This window comes from Herpailurus yagouaroundi, unplaced genomic scaffold (genome assembly GCF_014898765.1).
Source record: "Herpailurus yagouaroundi ecotype Mexico unplaced genomic scaffold, PumYag 569, whole genome shotgun sequence".
NCBI lineage: Eukaryota > Metazoa > Chordata > Mammalia > Carnivora > Felidae > Herpailurus > Herpailurus yagouaroundi.
Window position 1 is genome coordinate 4,506,736 of NW_024412786.1, and position 13,229 is coordinate 4,519,964.

The 13,229-nt window shown below is 55.3% G+C and overlaps 1 protein-coding gene across 3 annotated transcripts in view; it reads right to left on the minus strand.

The window, feature by feature from the left end:
* Positions 1–4,633: 4,633 nt before the first annotated feature.
* The window catches only part of KMT5B (lysine methyltransferase 5B), a 57,921-nt gene continuing 49,325 nt past the window's right edge, over positions 4,634–13,229 (minus strand). For all 3 annotated transcript variants that reach the window (XM_040465899.1, XM_040465898.1, XM_040465900.1), the window contains one exon: positions 4,634–8,942. In XM_040465899.1, coding sequence (XP_040321833.1) covers positions 7,474–8,942 — 1,469 coding nt within the window. In that variant the 3' untranslated portion in view covers positions 4,634–7,473. The remainder of the gene's footprint in view (positions 8,943–13,229) is intronic.

Below are 13,229 nucleotides of genomic sequence, written 5' to 3' on the forward strand. Positions count from 1 at the left end.
TGGCTTTGACCAGTAGCTGCTGACCACCCACCGTGTGCCACACCGGCACCCAGGCATCCTCTTCCTGCTTGATTTGATCCTCTGTGAGGCTGGCATGACGATCGAGGCCGTTTTACAGACGGGAAGTCAAGTCAGGAGGTGGCCTGACCGGAGCCCTTGGTCCTAACCCGGGTGATTCCCTGTCTCCCTGTCTTTCCCGCCCCGGCTCCTCAGGCGGCCCCCCCGCCCCCCACCCGCCCCTTAAAACCTTCTGGACTGGCCATGCCCAACGTCTCACCATCCTTCCCGGAGAACATCCTGTCCTTCCCCGTCTCCAGGACGCCGCCGCTCTGCTGCCTGTCTGCCCCTGGGGCTTAGGAACCGGCTCCTCTGGATCCTTCTTAATCTCACCTCCTCTGTGCTTCTCGGCACATCTATCACACTTAACTGCTATTTGTGTATTTGTGCGGGCAAGAGCTGGGCGGAGTCGCTCCTGCAGCCCCTGTGCCTTTTGAGGGCCCTGCACCTGTTGGCTGAGGTTGAGAAGGTTGTCAAGGGAGCAGGTAAACCCAGAAGAGGGATGGGGATGGGGCAGGGAGGCCCGGCTTGGCCCACAGAGGCACCGGCCGGAGGGAGACAGAGCTGGAATCGCGGCCGCGGAGACCAGTTCCGGTGGCCCAGAGAGTGTCCAGGCTGGAACGGAGATGGTTGTGACTGAGGCTGTTTGGGCGGATGTTAACTGGGGAGGGCAAAGGTCAGAGGCCAAGAGGAGGCCCACCAGGCGGCACTAACTTGACTTGGGGACCGGGCCCCAGGGGAGGGCTCACGGCACTCCGTCTTACCCCTCGACAGCCCCAAAGTTAGCGGCAGGGTTACCCCCCGTTTGACCAGAGAGGAGCAGTGTTTCGTCCACGCTCACGTAGCTGGGGGACAGCAGCAAGACCGTCAGCCCTCTGCCAGCCGTGACCCGGGCTGAGCATTTCCCGGGGCGGCTCCGGGCCACCTGGAGGCTGGTCGGGCCATCCTCCGCTCCCCGGCTTACCCCCAGGAGAAAAATGTGGTTCGACTGGCAAGAGGAGGAAATAAGCGTCCTTCTATTTGCTTTGCAGGAGAGTGACCCTGGGAGGGACCGTCCCCAACCTGCCGGCTTCCGGGGGAGAAGCTAACAGCCGCCCAACCAGCAGGTGCAAGGAAATCGGAACACGTATCCGCTCCGGGAGGTTAACTATGCAAGACCGTGTGAACGTCCCCCTCCGTGTGACTGTCGCTTCCAAAGTGTGTCCCCTGAGCAAACAAGTGCCCGAGGATCCCCACTTCTGTTTTTGGAGATGACACAGGTAGCCTCCCGGGCACATGCGGTTCCTCCTGTGTGCCTGGGTCACGTTTGTGGAAAGTCACTGTTGAGAGAGAGCCAGCAGCTCGCCAAGCTGGAGGAAACCCTGGGTTTTTTCTTTGCTGTCTTGAGGCAACCTCGTGCTGGACTCTTCCAGATAAAGACGAGTCCACACCCGTCCGGGTCCAGCAAACACGTGGGGCACCTCGTGTCCCTTGCAAGCCCCCCGAGTCTATTTGACTAATGGGGTGAGGTCACCGGGCTTATCTGCATGATAACCTTTGGACAAAGTTCTCCTGGCCCCACATCGCTGCATGGAAGGGAGGGTGCAAAGCAGTGACTGCTATGTGTCATCCACGGGACTTTTTAGGAGACAGAGCTTTCTAGAATTCACCTGGTGAAGGGGGGGCCTTGTGACTGAGGCTGGCCCCCGTGACCCTCGGCTCTGTGACTCTCTCCAGGCATGGCTCCCAGTACAGCCAGGACCTCGGGAGCTGGATCTGGGGCTGAAACACAATCTCAGAGCATTTACTCACCTCACTGCGAGGCTCAGCGAGGCGCCCCCACCCCTGAGTAGGGTATCTCCCCGTGTTTGTCCCCTACGGGCTGTTTCTGTCTGGGGCTGTTGCTTGGTCCTAGCACTCACAGTGAAGGCCGTCTGCTGCCATCTTGGATGACCTCAGGTCTGTCCAGTATCTTGTTCTCCCAGAACCAGGCCACTTTCCACCCCCAGGTGCCATCAGGGACCTTGTCATCAATTAAATTTTCCTTTTTTAAAAATATTTATTTTTGAGAGAGAGAGAGACAGACAGACAGACAGAGTGCGAGCAGGGGAGGGGCAGAGAGAGGGAGATGCAGAATCGGAAGCAGGCTCCAGGCTCCGAGCCGTCAGCCCAGAGCCCGACGCGGGGCTCGAACTCACGGACCGCGAGATCATGACCTGAGCTGAAGTCGGACGCTCAACCGACTGAGCCACCCAGGCACCCCGTTTTCTGGGGGGGGGGGACCCCGTCATCATTTCAATGCAACCCTTCCCAAGTTCTGAGAGTCAATTCTGACCTCAACCTCCTGTCCTCTCTACGTGCTTGTCTGACTCCTGCTGGACTGTTCTCTGACCACAGGAGCACCTCCAGGCCAGGGGTCCACTCAGGCCGTGGGCACATCTCCTGTTCCCTCACACTCTCTCCTGCCCACCCGAGCCCTATCCTTCTGCCTTCTGCGACCCCCACCTGGCTGAGAGCCTCGCACCTGGGCTGAGAAGTGCTGCCATTGGCCTTGGTGCCGGTGGGTGCCTGGGACATCGACTGGCACCTAGAAGGTGACTGGTGAAGATTTCCGGAACGAATTTTATCAGGTTTCTACAGTCAGCTCGCTTTTCCTTTCTCGATATCGACTCTCCATCGCGCTCCTTAAGCTTTGGGGACTCTCACCTCCCCCTCGTTCCCAGGTGACCTCGCCTCCTGTTTGCGGACAAAATGGAAAACCTCGTGCTGGAGCTGCCCCCCCCCCCCCCCCCCCTCCACTTGTCGCCAAGGAAGACGGACCCGCACGAAGACCAGACTCTGAATAACTTTACCCCTTCCCTTTTGGGAGCCCGTCCCCTCCAGAAGCTTCTCGCCTCACCACGTGGCCTTCGTTAATGAGAAGAATCGCCTCCTCGCCACCCCCCATGCCAGCTGCCATCCTTCCCTCCCTCACAGCCAGACTCCGGCTACTCCAGGAAGTGCCCGCTCTCTCCCGGGTCAGGAGGAGGGCCCGGGGGTGGTCTGCCCACCTCCCCTGGGTCACCTCACCGGCTCCCAGGGCTTTAGTGACACCCGTCTCACACACACACACGCACACGGAGGCCTCTCACCCCCGCCTCCCCACCCCCCGCACTACTACAAACGTTAAAGAAACGTCACCTCACTGCCGCCCCTCCGGATGGTGCCGCTCGGGGTCTCAGACCGGGCGCCCGTGTGCGCGTTGCCCGCCAGCCTTCTGGTGTGTGAGCAGACCCAGCGGGGCGGGTTGCCCCCAACAGGTGGAAGTCAGGATCTACTGAACTCAGCAGAAAGACTCACAAATCTGACGAGGACCTGGTAACAGTCACTTGCCTTTTAAAGACCGTTGGCCCGAGGCCAGGGGCCGTCTGCCGTCCTCCAGGCTGGAAACTTTCCAGCTGTTTCCATGAACGTTAACTTACATCCCTGGGAGGCGCAGACGGTAAGAGGGGGCGGGGCGGCCCTGGTGGGAACCCCCTTCCCAATCCTGCCCGTCCACCCGCCCTGAGAGTCAAAATCCGCTGGGGGGGGGCCCCCCCCCCGCCCCGCGCCGGGCCTCACCGCTAGCGGGTGCAAGCTGTGCCCGCACCCCCACGACACCGGTGAGGGAGAAGCCGGAGGCCGTGTCACCCTCCCTCGCAGGCCAGGGCCACGCTTACCACAACCCCGAGGGTGCAGAACTCCACTTGGCCCCGCGGCCAGCACAGCGGGGCGCATGCCAGTGACAGAGCTGGCATTCGAGGAACAGAAATCACGCCAGGGCCCTGGGCAGAGTGCTGCACGCCGGCTGGCCGCTGGGCAGGGGAAGGGACCCGTTTCAGAGACGAAAGCCGAGAGCGGACCCCAGGCCCGAGCACCCGCCCCGCCTGCCTGGCTCGCGCTGGCACCCGCAGACTCGCGGGCGCTACAGAGAGGTCGGGGGCCCGCAGCCCGGTCGGGGCCACGCGGACGCCGCCCGGCTGCGCCGGCTCCGGCTCCCGGACTCGAGCCAGTGGGTCCCGTGTCCTCCTTCGACTAGGTTTTGCTACAGTAACTGGGAGAAGGGACCCAGGCCAGCTCTGCATGCCAGTCTTGTCCAGTTCAGCGAGGGGAGCGAGCGGGTCCTCGGGAGCCGAGTCTTGGCTCGAGGGCCGTGTGGTCTGAAAGGAGCCTCCCCGCCGAGATAAGGAGCCCTTTCCCCTCGTTATTATTATCTATTCCGAGGGAGAGAGAGCCCACGACTGGGAGAGGGGGAGAGAGAGAGGGAGACAGAGAATCCCAAGCAGGCTCCCGCACGGCCAGCGCAGAGCCCGACACGGGGCTCGAACCCACAAACGGCAAGGTCACGGGCTGGGCTCGAACCAAGCGTCGGACGCCCCACAGACGTAGCCACCCAGGCCCCCCCCCCCTCCATCTTTTACACTGAGGGGGCGTCAGAAGCAAACGGAGACCAGGGCTCAGAAAGACGCCACACTCGCAGACACTGAAAAGCTTTACAAATTCTACTTTACGTGGAAACCTTCCGGAGAAAGTCACCCCTCGGACCTTCTCCGTTCAGATACAGCGAACACCGGCCAAATTGTTTTAATTTCCGAATTTATTAAAATGATTAACCTCAATACTGCAAGTGCATGTACAAAATATTTGTAAAAAATGTCTTTAATGAAACGTTAAAGAACTTACCTCAAATGCTGAAAAAGTCCTTTTTTTTTCAATTCTTTCAGTACAAGGAATACATTGTATCTCAAAAGTATTACAACTCAGCAAAACAATTTAAGACAGTAATTTGAAAAACGATTGAAAATTGAAAACTTTACATGTATTTTTCTGATCGCTTCCGGATTCTCACACAACGCCAAAATCTGTTACGAATCATTGCATAAGCTCGAGCTAAAAGCCGTACTGAACGCAGCCCTCTTCCGAGTGGTCACCGGCGTGTGGCCCTGGCCAGGCCCCACAGTGAAGCTCTGAGCAGAGCCAGAGCGGCCCCGAGGCCCCGAACTTTAGAAACGGAAATGGGGTCTCCCCGGAGGGTGGCGGCCGCCACCGCTCAGACCCACGGGGAGGTCGGCCTCAGAAGACGAGGCCACCATCAAGTTAAAACAGACATAAATAAGTTACTAGAACGAAGCTGGAAAGTGGAGAAAGGCGGGGAACGGGGGACCTTGGGACTTCTTCCTTACGATGGAAATTCCTGAAATGGCCGTTGTTGGTATCTCAAGAGGAGGTTTTGAGACTTAGTCTCCGAACCTCTTCGCAACGCTCCAGACTAAGGCGGGAGTGGCGGAGGCGGCCCACCGCTCTCTGGGACTTTCCAGACGCAGGCTCCGCGCCCGGCCGTCCTTAGTGGCGCGGGCCGCACGCCTCTCCTACGAGGGACAGCGCGAGGCCCGGACGTGGTCCCTAATGCGCTCCGCGTGCCTCGGGACAGGCCTCGGGGGGCCGCCCCGCGGGGCGAGGTGAAGGACGACACGCGGTGCAGAGGGGGTGTGAGCGCGTGCAAGTGTGCACACGCGTCCGCGGGATACCTGAGGGGCTAACGTGCACACGACAGACGGGAACGAGACGATGTAAGACCACCAAGTAAGTCCTTAAAGAACGTGAGGAGAAACCAAATTCTAAGTTTCAAACGCTTTTATGAGTATTATTAATTTCTGCTTGGAACCCGTTAGCAGTCGTTTTCAGGAACTCAAATGACGTCCCCAGAACCTGGAGGCTGGTAGGAATCCACCAGAAACAACAGTAAGCATTGAGGTTTTCTCCACTGGACTTTTCGTTACGGGCAGATTCCTTTTAATATCTTAAGACATGGGCTACTTTTCTACAGACACTACACAAATCCCCTAAGTTGATTTTACTTCGGAACACGGTATTATCTGAAAGTACACGTACACATTTCCCAGAAATAAAGAGACCCCCTGGCGTGAAACACCTGCTACAGATGCAGATTCCCAAATGCTTTGTCCGATGGTGTGTAAAATCATCCACAGAAACGAAAGGTTGGTTTTGAACATAAAGTAGGAATCAAAAATTTGCTCATTAAGTTACTTAAAATTAATTTCTCTTCTCAAAGTGCTTCAAAAAGAAAAAAAAAACAAATTAAATCGGACTCCTCTTTCTGTTTAACTGATAACAGAGTCAAAAAAAAATCTTTGATATTTTCATACATAAACTAACATAAGCTGAGAACGCTCACTGATGCAGTGCTTAAAACTATATATTTTATACTTTCCTATTTTATTGGCATGAATATTTCTAAACTTAAAAACCTTCCTGGTAAGTTCTTTTAATTTCTTACGACAAAAATTTCTCACAACACACAAATATTTACAACATATACATGGTTTTCGGTTCTTTACATTGAATTTTCAGAGACAAACGTTTTTATAGGTTTTACCACAGAACAAAAGCTGTGACTCATGTTTTTATTTCATAAACTATTATAAGTTAAAGTGAATAGAGTTTTTAATATTCCTTGTAGCATTTTACAAGTGCAACAGAAATCTCAAAGACCCAAATTAAGAGAGCTGTAGTTCATTAGATAAATGTTGCTCGTTGTCATCACATTGTTCACAGCAAAGTTTTGAAAAAATAAGCACCAATCATTCTTGCAAAGAACAATTTTATCTAAAAGGATTGAAAAGTGTTAAATACAAGGTCTTTAATTTACATGTCAAGCAATAAATACGCCGCATCGAAACCCAGCCCGCACACTGCCTACCCTCGTCCATACACCGTGCTGAAAAGTGAGCTGTACCTTTTATTTTTCGTTTTTCCCTTGTTTTTTACAGAAGCCAATTCGACTCCCAACCGATGGTCTGCTCTTTTGACCAAGGCCACAAACAGCACACCCGGGCCCGCAAACAGTGTGAAACTGACAGAGCTCCAAGGGGGAAACATCTAGCAAATAAATCAGAAAGCCAAAGGTCGTTGCTGGTGATATTAGCATATACTAGAAAACCTTAATATGCTGCTACTATGATTTGTTTTAAATTATTGTTTAGTCATATATTAAAGAGCCACTCGATGCTCTTGGTTAGAAAAAAAAAAAAAAGAAAAGAAAAGAAAAGAAAGAAAGAAAAAAGAGAACTGTGTAGCCACATTATTGTTTTCAACGTCCCGTGTGGAAAGTTGCTATCACTGTACAATTTTGCTTGAGCCTTTATTTTACAACGGGGCTTTTACCTCTAACTCGGAATTGCACGTACGAAGGCTGTTTAAAAAGTACAATAAAAATTTGCACAAATCAGACCTCGGCAGAGTTCAGTATGCTGTACACTTTCTACAGTATGAGGCCGAGAAGAGAGAAGGGGCAAGTGCCGCCTCCACGAGGTCTCAGGCGAGCAGAAACCGACTGGAACTGCTGCCGATTCCTCTCAAGCTGGCTTCCCGGGCCGAGGGAAGACCGAGACCGAGAGCTTACGCGTTGAGCCTCAAAGACTGATCTTCTCTCCTCCGGGAGGAAATGTCAATGTCTATGGAGTCCTTCCCGACGATGAGCCGCAGGCGCTTGGCGGGAGGGAGGGGAATGAAGTCGTCCTCCTCGTAGTCCTCGTCCTCCTCTTCGCCCTCCGAGGAGGAGGGCTCGTCCGTGCTCTCCTCATCGTACTGACTGTAGTCGTCCACCTCCATGCGGGACTCGAGCAGGGACAGCGGGTCGCTGCAGCACACCCCGTTCTCGCGGAGCCCCTCCGCGTACGGCCCCCTACCTTCCTCGTCCCGCTTCAGCTGGATCTTTAGTTTTGTGGAGCTGCCGCCTGATCCTGAGTTGAAGCCATTATTGAGCTTTGCCACGTAGAGACTGTTGTCGTTTTCGTGGTCTTTACTCAACTTGATGCTGATCTTCGAAGAATTCACTCCGTCGTTCTCCTGGTCGTTGGTCTTGCTGCTGCTGTCGTGCCGCCTGCGGAGAGTCAATTTGGGAATCCCGGAGTTATTTTCCAGGATCAACTGTGCGTCATACCGTGTGATTCGCCTCTTCTTTTTACTTTTCGCAGTTCTGAAGCCGTCTTTCGTCTTGAAGCTCTCGGACGTCACAAGGGAAGCGTCGCCGGGCGAGGGAGCCCAGTCCGGGTAGGTCCCGGCCGTGGCCTCCGAGCCACCGCCCTCGCCCTGCTCCGGGTGGGACCCCAGCACCTCCGGCGCCACGCTGGCTTCCCCAGGGGAAGCCTGGCCCGGAGCCGACTCCTCGGCTTTCGCCGACGGTTTCACAAGTTTCCCCTGTCGGGATTTCTTCTTGGACGCGCCGCTGTCGCTCCTTTGACACCTGGCCTCCCCCTTCTGTGAGCTTCCGGGGCCCAGATCTTCCTCCCGCGGCGCGGGCGCTGGCTGCTCCTGGCTGTCCGGGCCCGGTTCGGTCAGGCTGCTTTTGTAGCCGTCCGCCGCGTCCGGTTCCAGTTTGATGTCGGAAGCCTCCCTGGGGTTCGCCCTTGTCCTCGCCGACCGCCGGGTGGGGTACGTGCCGGGGGCGCTGTCCCCGGGCGGCGGGGCGCCTCGCCCCGCGCTCGCTCTGTGCTCCCTGGCCGCGTGTCTGGTTAAGCACCCGCCAGCTGCTGTGGCTTGGACTGGTCCCTCTGGCTCCTTATCTTTTTTAATGGGTAAGTTTTTATACAGAACTACTTTGGGCTCTTTAAGTACTAAGTTTCCCATCTCGAGTTTTCTTGAAGCACTCTTTTGCTCCAGCCGTTTGCAATGATTTCTTAATTTTATCTTTGAAAGTAAAGGCTTTGCAGGCTTTTTCAGTTTCTTTGGTACCCTGGAATTATTTACATGAGTTAGCTTAGATGAGGTAGAGTTGGAAGAAGCTGGAATTCTCGACATAGACTGCCTTGTTAACGTTCTGCTCTGGCCGTTCTTTTTCACGCCAACTGAAGATTTTCGGTTAGGAGCTGCAAGTTTAAAAAAAAAAAAAAAAAAAAAAAGGATGAAAAGCAGGCTTGGTAACGCAGGAGCGCTCAACACAACAATGCCCGACCCTGTCAGCTACGAAACGTTAGGCTTACACTGGCACGTGCCAGACGGACGCGTTCGCTCTCTGCCAGGCACACGGGCACCCCCTCTCTGCTCCCCTTTTACTCCCCGACTGCGGCCTCCGATTCATGGAGCATCTCTGCATTTCGCACAGCAAGGACCGGGATTTCACTCTGAGCTTGTCCACAATCTATCGTGATGCCTGTCCCAGCTAAGTACTTCTTCTCCGGAGTTTGAAGTAAGCTTAGAGAAAGAGCGGTTTTTCTTTCACAAATTCTTAACACCCTCATTCAAAACAGGTTTCTGAAATCCATTCCTCAGGAACTCAAAGTAAGCAGACCACTTGCTTTGTGATAGGGAATACAGAACGGAAATAGATTACTGATGAGCTCTAACGGACACATCCTATCACAATGGTTTCAAACAAGCAAGAGAGACCCTAAGAAGCACATATTGTGATTCCCGGACGACACTGGCCCACAAAGAACCGCACCGCGCATTCTCCCTGCAACTCCGTGAGGACCAGCAGGCTTCCAAGGGCTGAAGAACTCACTTGGCCCCGTCCCTCCAGGGACTGCCCGCCGCCAACGATCAAACTCGGGAGGAAAGCAGCACACTGCTAGCGAGGCTCTCGGGACCGAGGGAGATCTGATCCAACGTTCTCCACACAAGGACACAAAGGCTGCGACGACCCTACTGGGGACGGCCACCCGCGGACCAACAGGAGAGTTGACCAGATTCTCAAAAGGCTTACGTGTGACTCGAGTTTAAGCTGCCCCCAGAGTTTCTTTCTGACCTTGCCACGGACCTCTGCTCATCTTTGTTCTTCTCTCCATTTACAGTTTGGATCTATGTGTGCAGTGTTTTACATGAGTCAATTTCTCAGTTATTGGGTGCCCCCACCCCCCACCTGAAAACCTTTCCCCCCTAATTACACTTTTCAGTCACTCACTACGGAGCCTGAGATGACCCAACTAACGATCCCCACTTCTCACCAGAGAACAGGGAGAGAGTAAAAACGACTGTGGGTAAACCCAGCACGCTGCCCAACGCTGCCGCCCACTGCATGCCCAAGGGCTGCCAGGGCGACTGTCCTTCCTTCCACATGGCTGCACAAGTCACCATTAGTTTCCATTGAGACAGAAGAGCAAGGATGCATTACGAGCCATTTCCAAAAATATCAAACCACCGAGAACAGAAGGCTCTGTACTCGGGCAGGGTGTCTCATGAACTGCTCTGGGGCACCCAAACCAGCCGAGTTCCCAGGGAGGAGATCCTCTGGCGAGAACGAGAACGTGCTCATCCACGTGGGCCACCACCAAGGCAGCCACTCGGTTTTAGACTTGGTAGGAGGAGTGGTTTGGATGCCGTCCAGTCGGAGAACAACTGAGGTGCATGAACTGGAATTATGCAAGTAGCCAGAAGTTGTTTTTTTAAGCAGAAGGATACGCAGGGCATTCTTTTGTTAAAGGACTTCTTTTACAAGACTTCCCACAAGGTAGACCGAGCAGACATGCCTGTGGACGTAAACGCGTGGGAGCGTCCGCCACTTGCCCGTCTCCGACGTGCTACGAGTCCTCTGCTCGGCCCACGACTCCTCGAGGGCCATCCTATGACCAAGCTTAGCTGTTCTCGCCTGATTCTCTCTTTTTCTGGCCTGTTCTCACTCTGCACCGCAATAACCCCTTCACGGTGCAAACGTGCACACCGCAGGCTTGGCGGCAGTCCCCCGCAGTCTGGGTCCAGCCCGTCCCTCTGAGGAGGCAGCCTCGGTCGGCCTTGGAAAACCTGCTTGTGAAATCCAGCGAACACTTTTCAGCCCTTTCCCCCTCCGCTTTCTCCGCAGAACGGGACACTGCTCACCGTTTTTCTTCCCGAAAACTCCCGTCCCGTTGGCTGCCCCCAACAGCACTCTCTCCTGGCCTTGCATCTGGCCCTTCAACTGCGCCCCTCAGGCCTCTGCTGTCCTAGACCCCCTGGAAACCACCCGCATTCGCCGGGTGGTAAGCACCCCCGCCCCATGGCTCTTACCGCCGATGCCCTGGCAGCTCCCGAAACACTTTCTCTAGACTCTCTCCTAGATTACAGTTCCGGATCACCAAATACCCACGGGCATCTAGATCCTTCCGTGAGGATGGGCTCCTCACAGTCAACATGCCCAAACTGAACTCACCATCAAGCTTCGCGGCTGCTTCCCCTTCTAAATTCTCCATCCCGCTCAGGTCACCACCACCATCCACCCAGCTGCTCAAGCAGACACCGGGAGGTCCTCCTGGACTTCTGCTTCCCCTTGCTCACCCCATCGGCTGCCACATCCCTCCTGCGGAGCCCACTCTTGCCACGGCCCCCGAGCCATCTACCGCCCTCTGCTCACGATCCCTTGCCTGAGCTGTGGCGGCGGTCTCCTACCTTTTCTCATCTCTCCCACTGCTTCCCGGACATTCCAGTCTCCACCGTGTGGCCAGAGTGGCCTTCCTAGCATGACACGTCACTTCTGGGCTTTAAACTCATCAGTGATCTAATGCCCCAAGAACAAGTCCAAAACTTTAAACAATGGTCAGATCCCTCCTTCCCGCCTTCTACTCCAGCCGTGATGCACTTGGCTTACTGGAGTCCTGCAGCCACCCCTGGATCTCCACTGACGAACTCCCTCCGCTCTGAACCTGCTTCGCTTGGCCAACCGCTCGTCCCCTTTAAGACTCAGCTTGGGAAATGCTTTGCTCAGGGAGCCTCTCCTGACTTTCTGTAGATGGCAGGCCAACCTTGCCGTGTATTTTCAGAGCACCTGAGAGTCTCCTGACTCTGGCTCTCATTTTAATCCACTAGAGGTGTCTCATTTTATGATGATTCCGAATCCACCCCTGCTTCCAACAGATTCTCTGCTTAGCTGGTGGCGGTGAGCCACCCGACGGAGAGCGCTTTATGGTTTTTGTGTTCTCAACGGCACAAAATGGACCGTATGTGAGGCTACGTGTGACTTCCGCACAGAGATCTCACGTCCACGTTCACGTATGTGTCGGCCTGGTCTTTTGTTTTAAAAGCATCATCTCATCAAAAGCCAAGCCAGAAGGGATGCTCATCAGGGCAAAGGGCAGAAAAGACACAGACAAGCTGGGCACGGGCGCCAAGGGCTCTTCACTCTCCCAAGCGGGTCCACCCTGTCGTCGGGGGCTCGAGGATGACAGCGGCGCAGGCGGGACAGATCGTCGGTACAATGCAGGCTAACGGGAGCCTGTCCAGAGGGCTCGGACCGGCGGGCGTGAGCTACACCCCCTGCAGCTGCCCTACTCTCAACGCCACGGGGGACTCTCTTGCCTGGAGGCGGGGACAAATCCCACATGCATAACACCAAGACAGTAATTTCAGGTGCAGACACACTTTCTCAGCAATTACTACATAGCGGGTGCTGTGCAAAGTGGCCAAATTAGTGTGACCTCAATGCCAGTACACATTCTCTGCAGTGAGTGCCACTGCACCTACATGAACAGCACACAGGGACAAGCGTGCCCAAGACCGTCCACCTGGGACGTGGAGGAGATGGGATCTGGACTAAGGCCTGTGGCTCCGGACCCGCCGTTATCGGTGCGGCCTTGAGGCGCACCACAGGGTCACGGTGCCAGCCCCAACTCCCGGGTAACGGTCGTCACAGCCATTCCGGGGGGGTCCTCCAAATCGTAAGGTAGCCCTGCGTGGGCGTCAAGAATTACAGCCAGACACGAGAACGGCAAGACGACACCAGAGCTTTCCGCGCGCCCGGGCCGTGCCCTGTACTGGAAAAGCCCCCGAGACGAGCGTGAACCGAGGGCCATCCGCAGCCTGGCATCTTCAGCACTTGAAGATCCAGAAAACCCTCAGTAAGACTTTAAAGGCTTCCGTTCCGGTTTGTCAGGCATCTTCCAACCTTTGGAAGCACAGGCATCTTCCAACCTCACACGACCGACACAGACTGGCGTGGCTGCCCGGAACAGGGTGTCGGAAGGGCCTCCGAAGGAGCCCACAGGCTTAGCGGCAAAGAGCGTTCAGACCAGCAGCGATGTCCGTGCCAGCTGAGTTAGAGCAGGGCCCGGTCCACCATCTCTAGGACAGGTGCTCCGGAGTTAGGATAAGCTTATGGCACTGGCCTTGTCTTCTGGGCCTCACCCCAACTTGTGACAGGACTCACATCCCCTTTCATAGCACTACGGGGGCGGGGGGGGGGGTGGCCT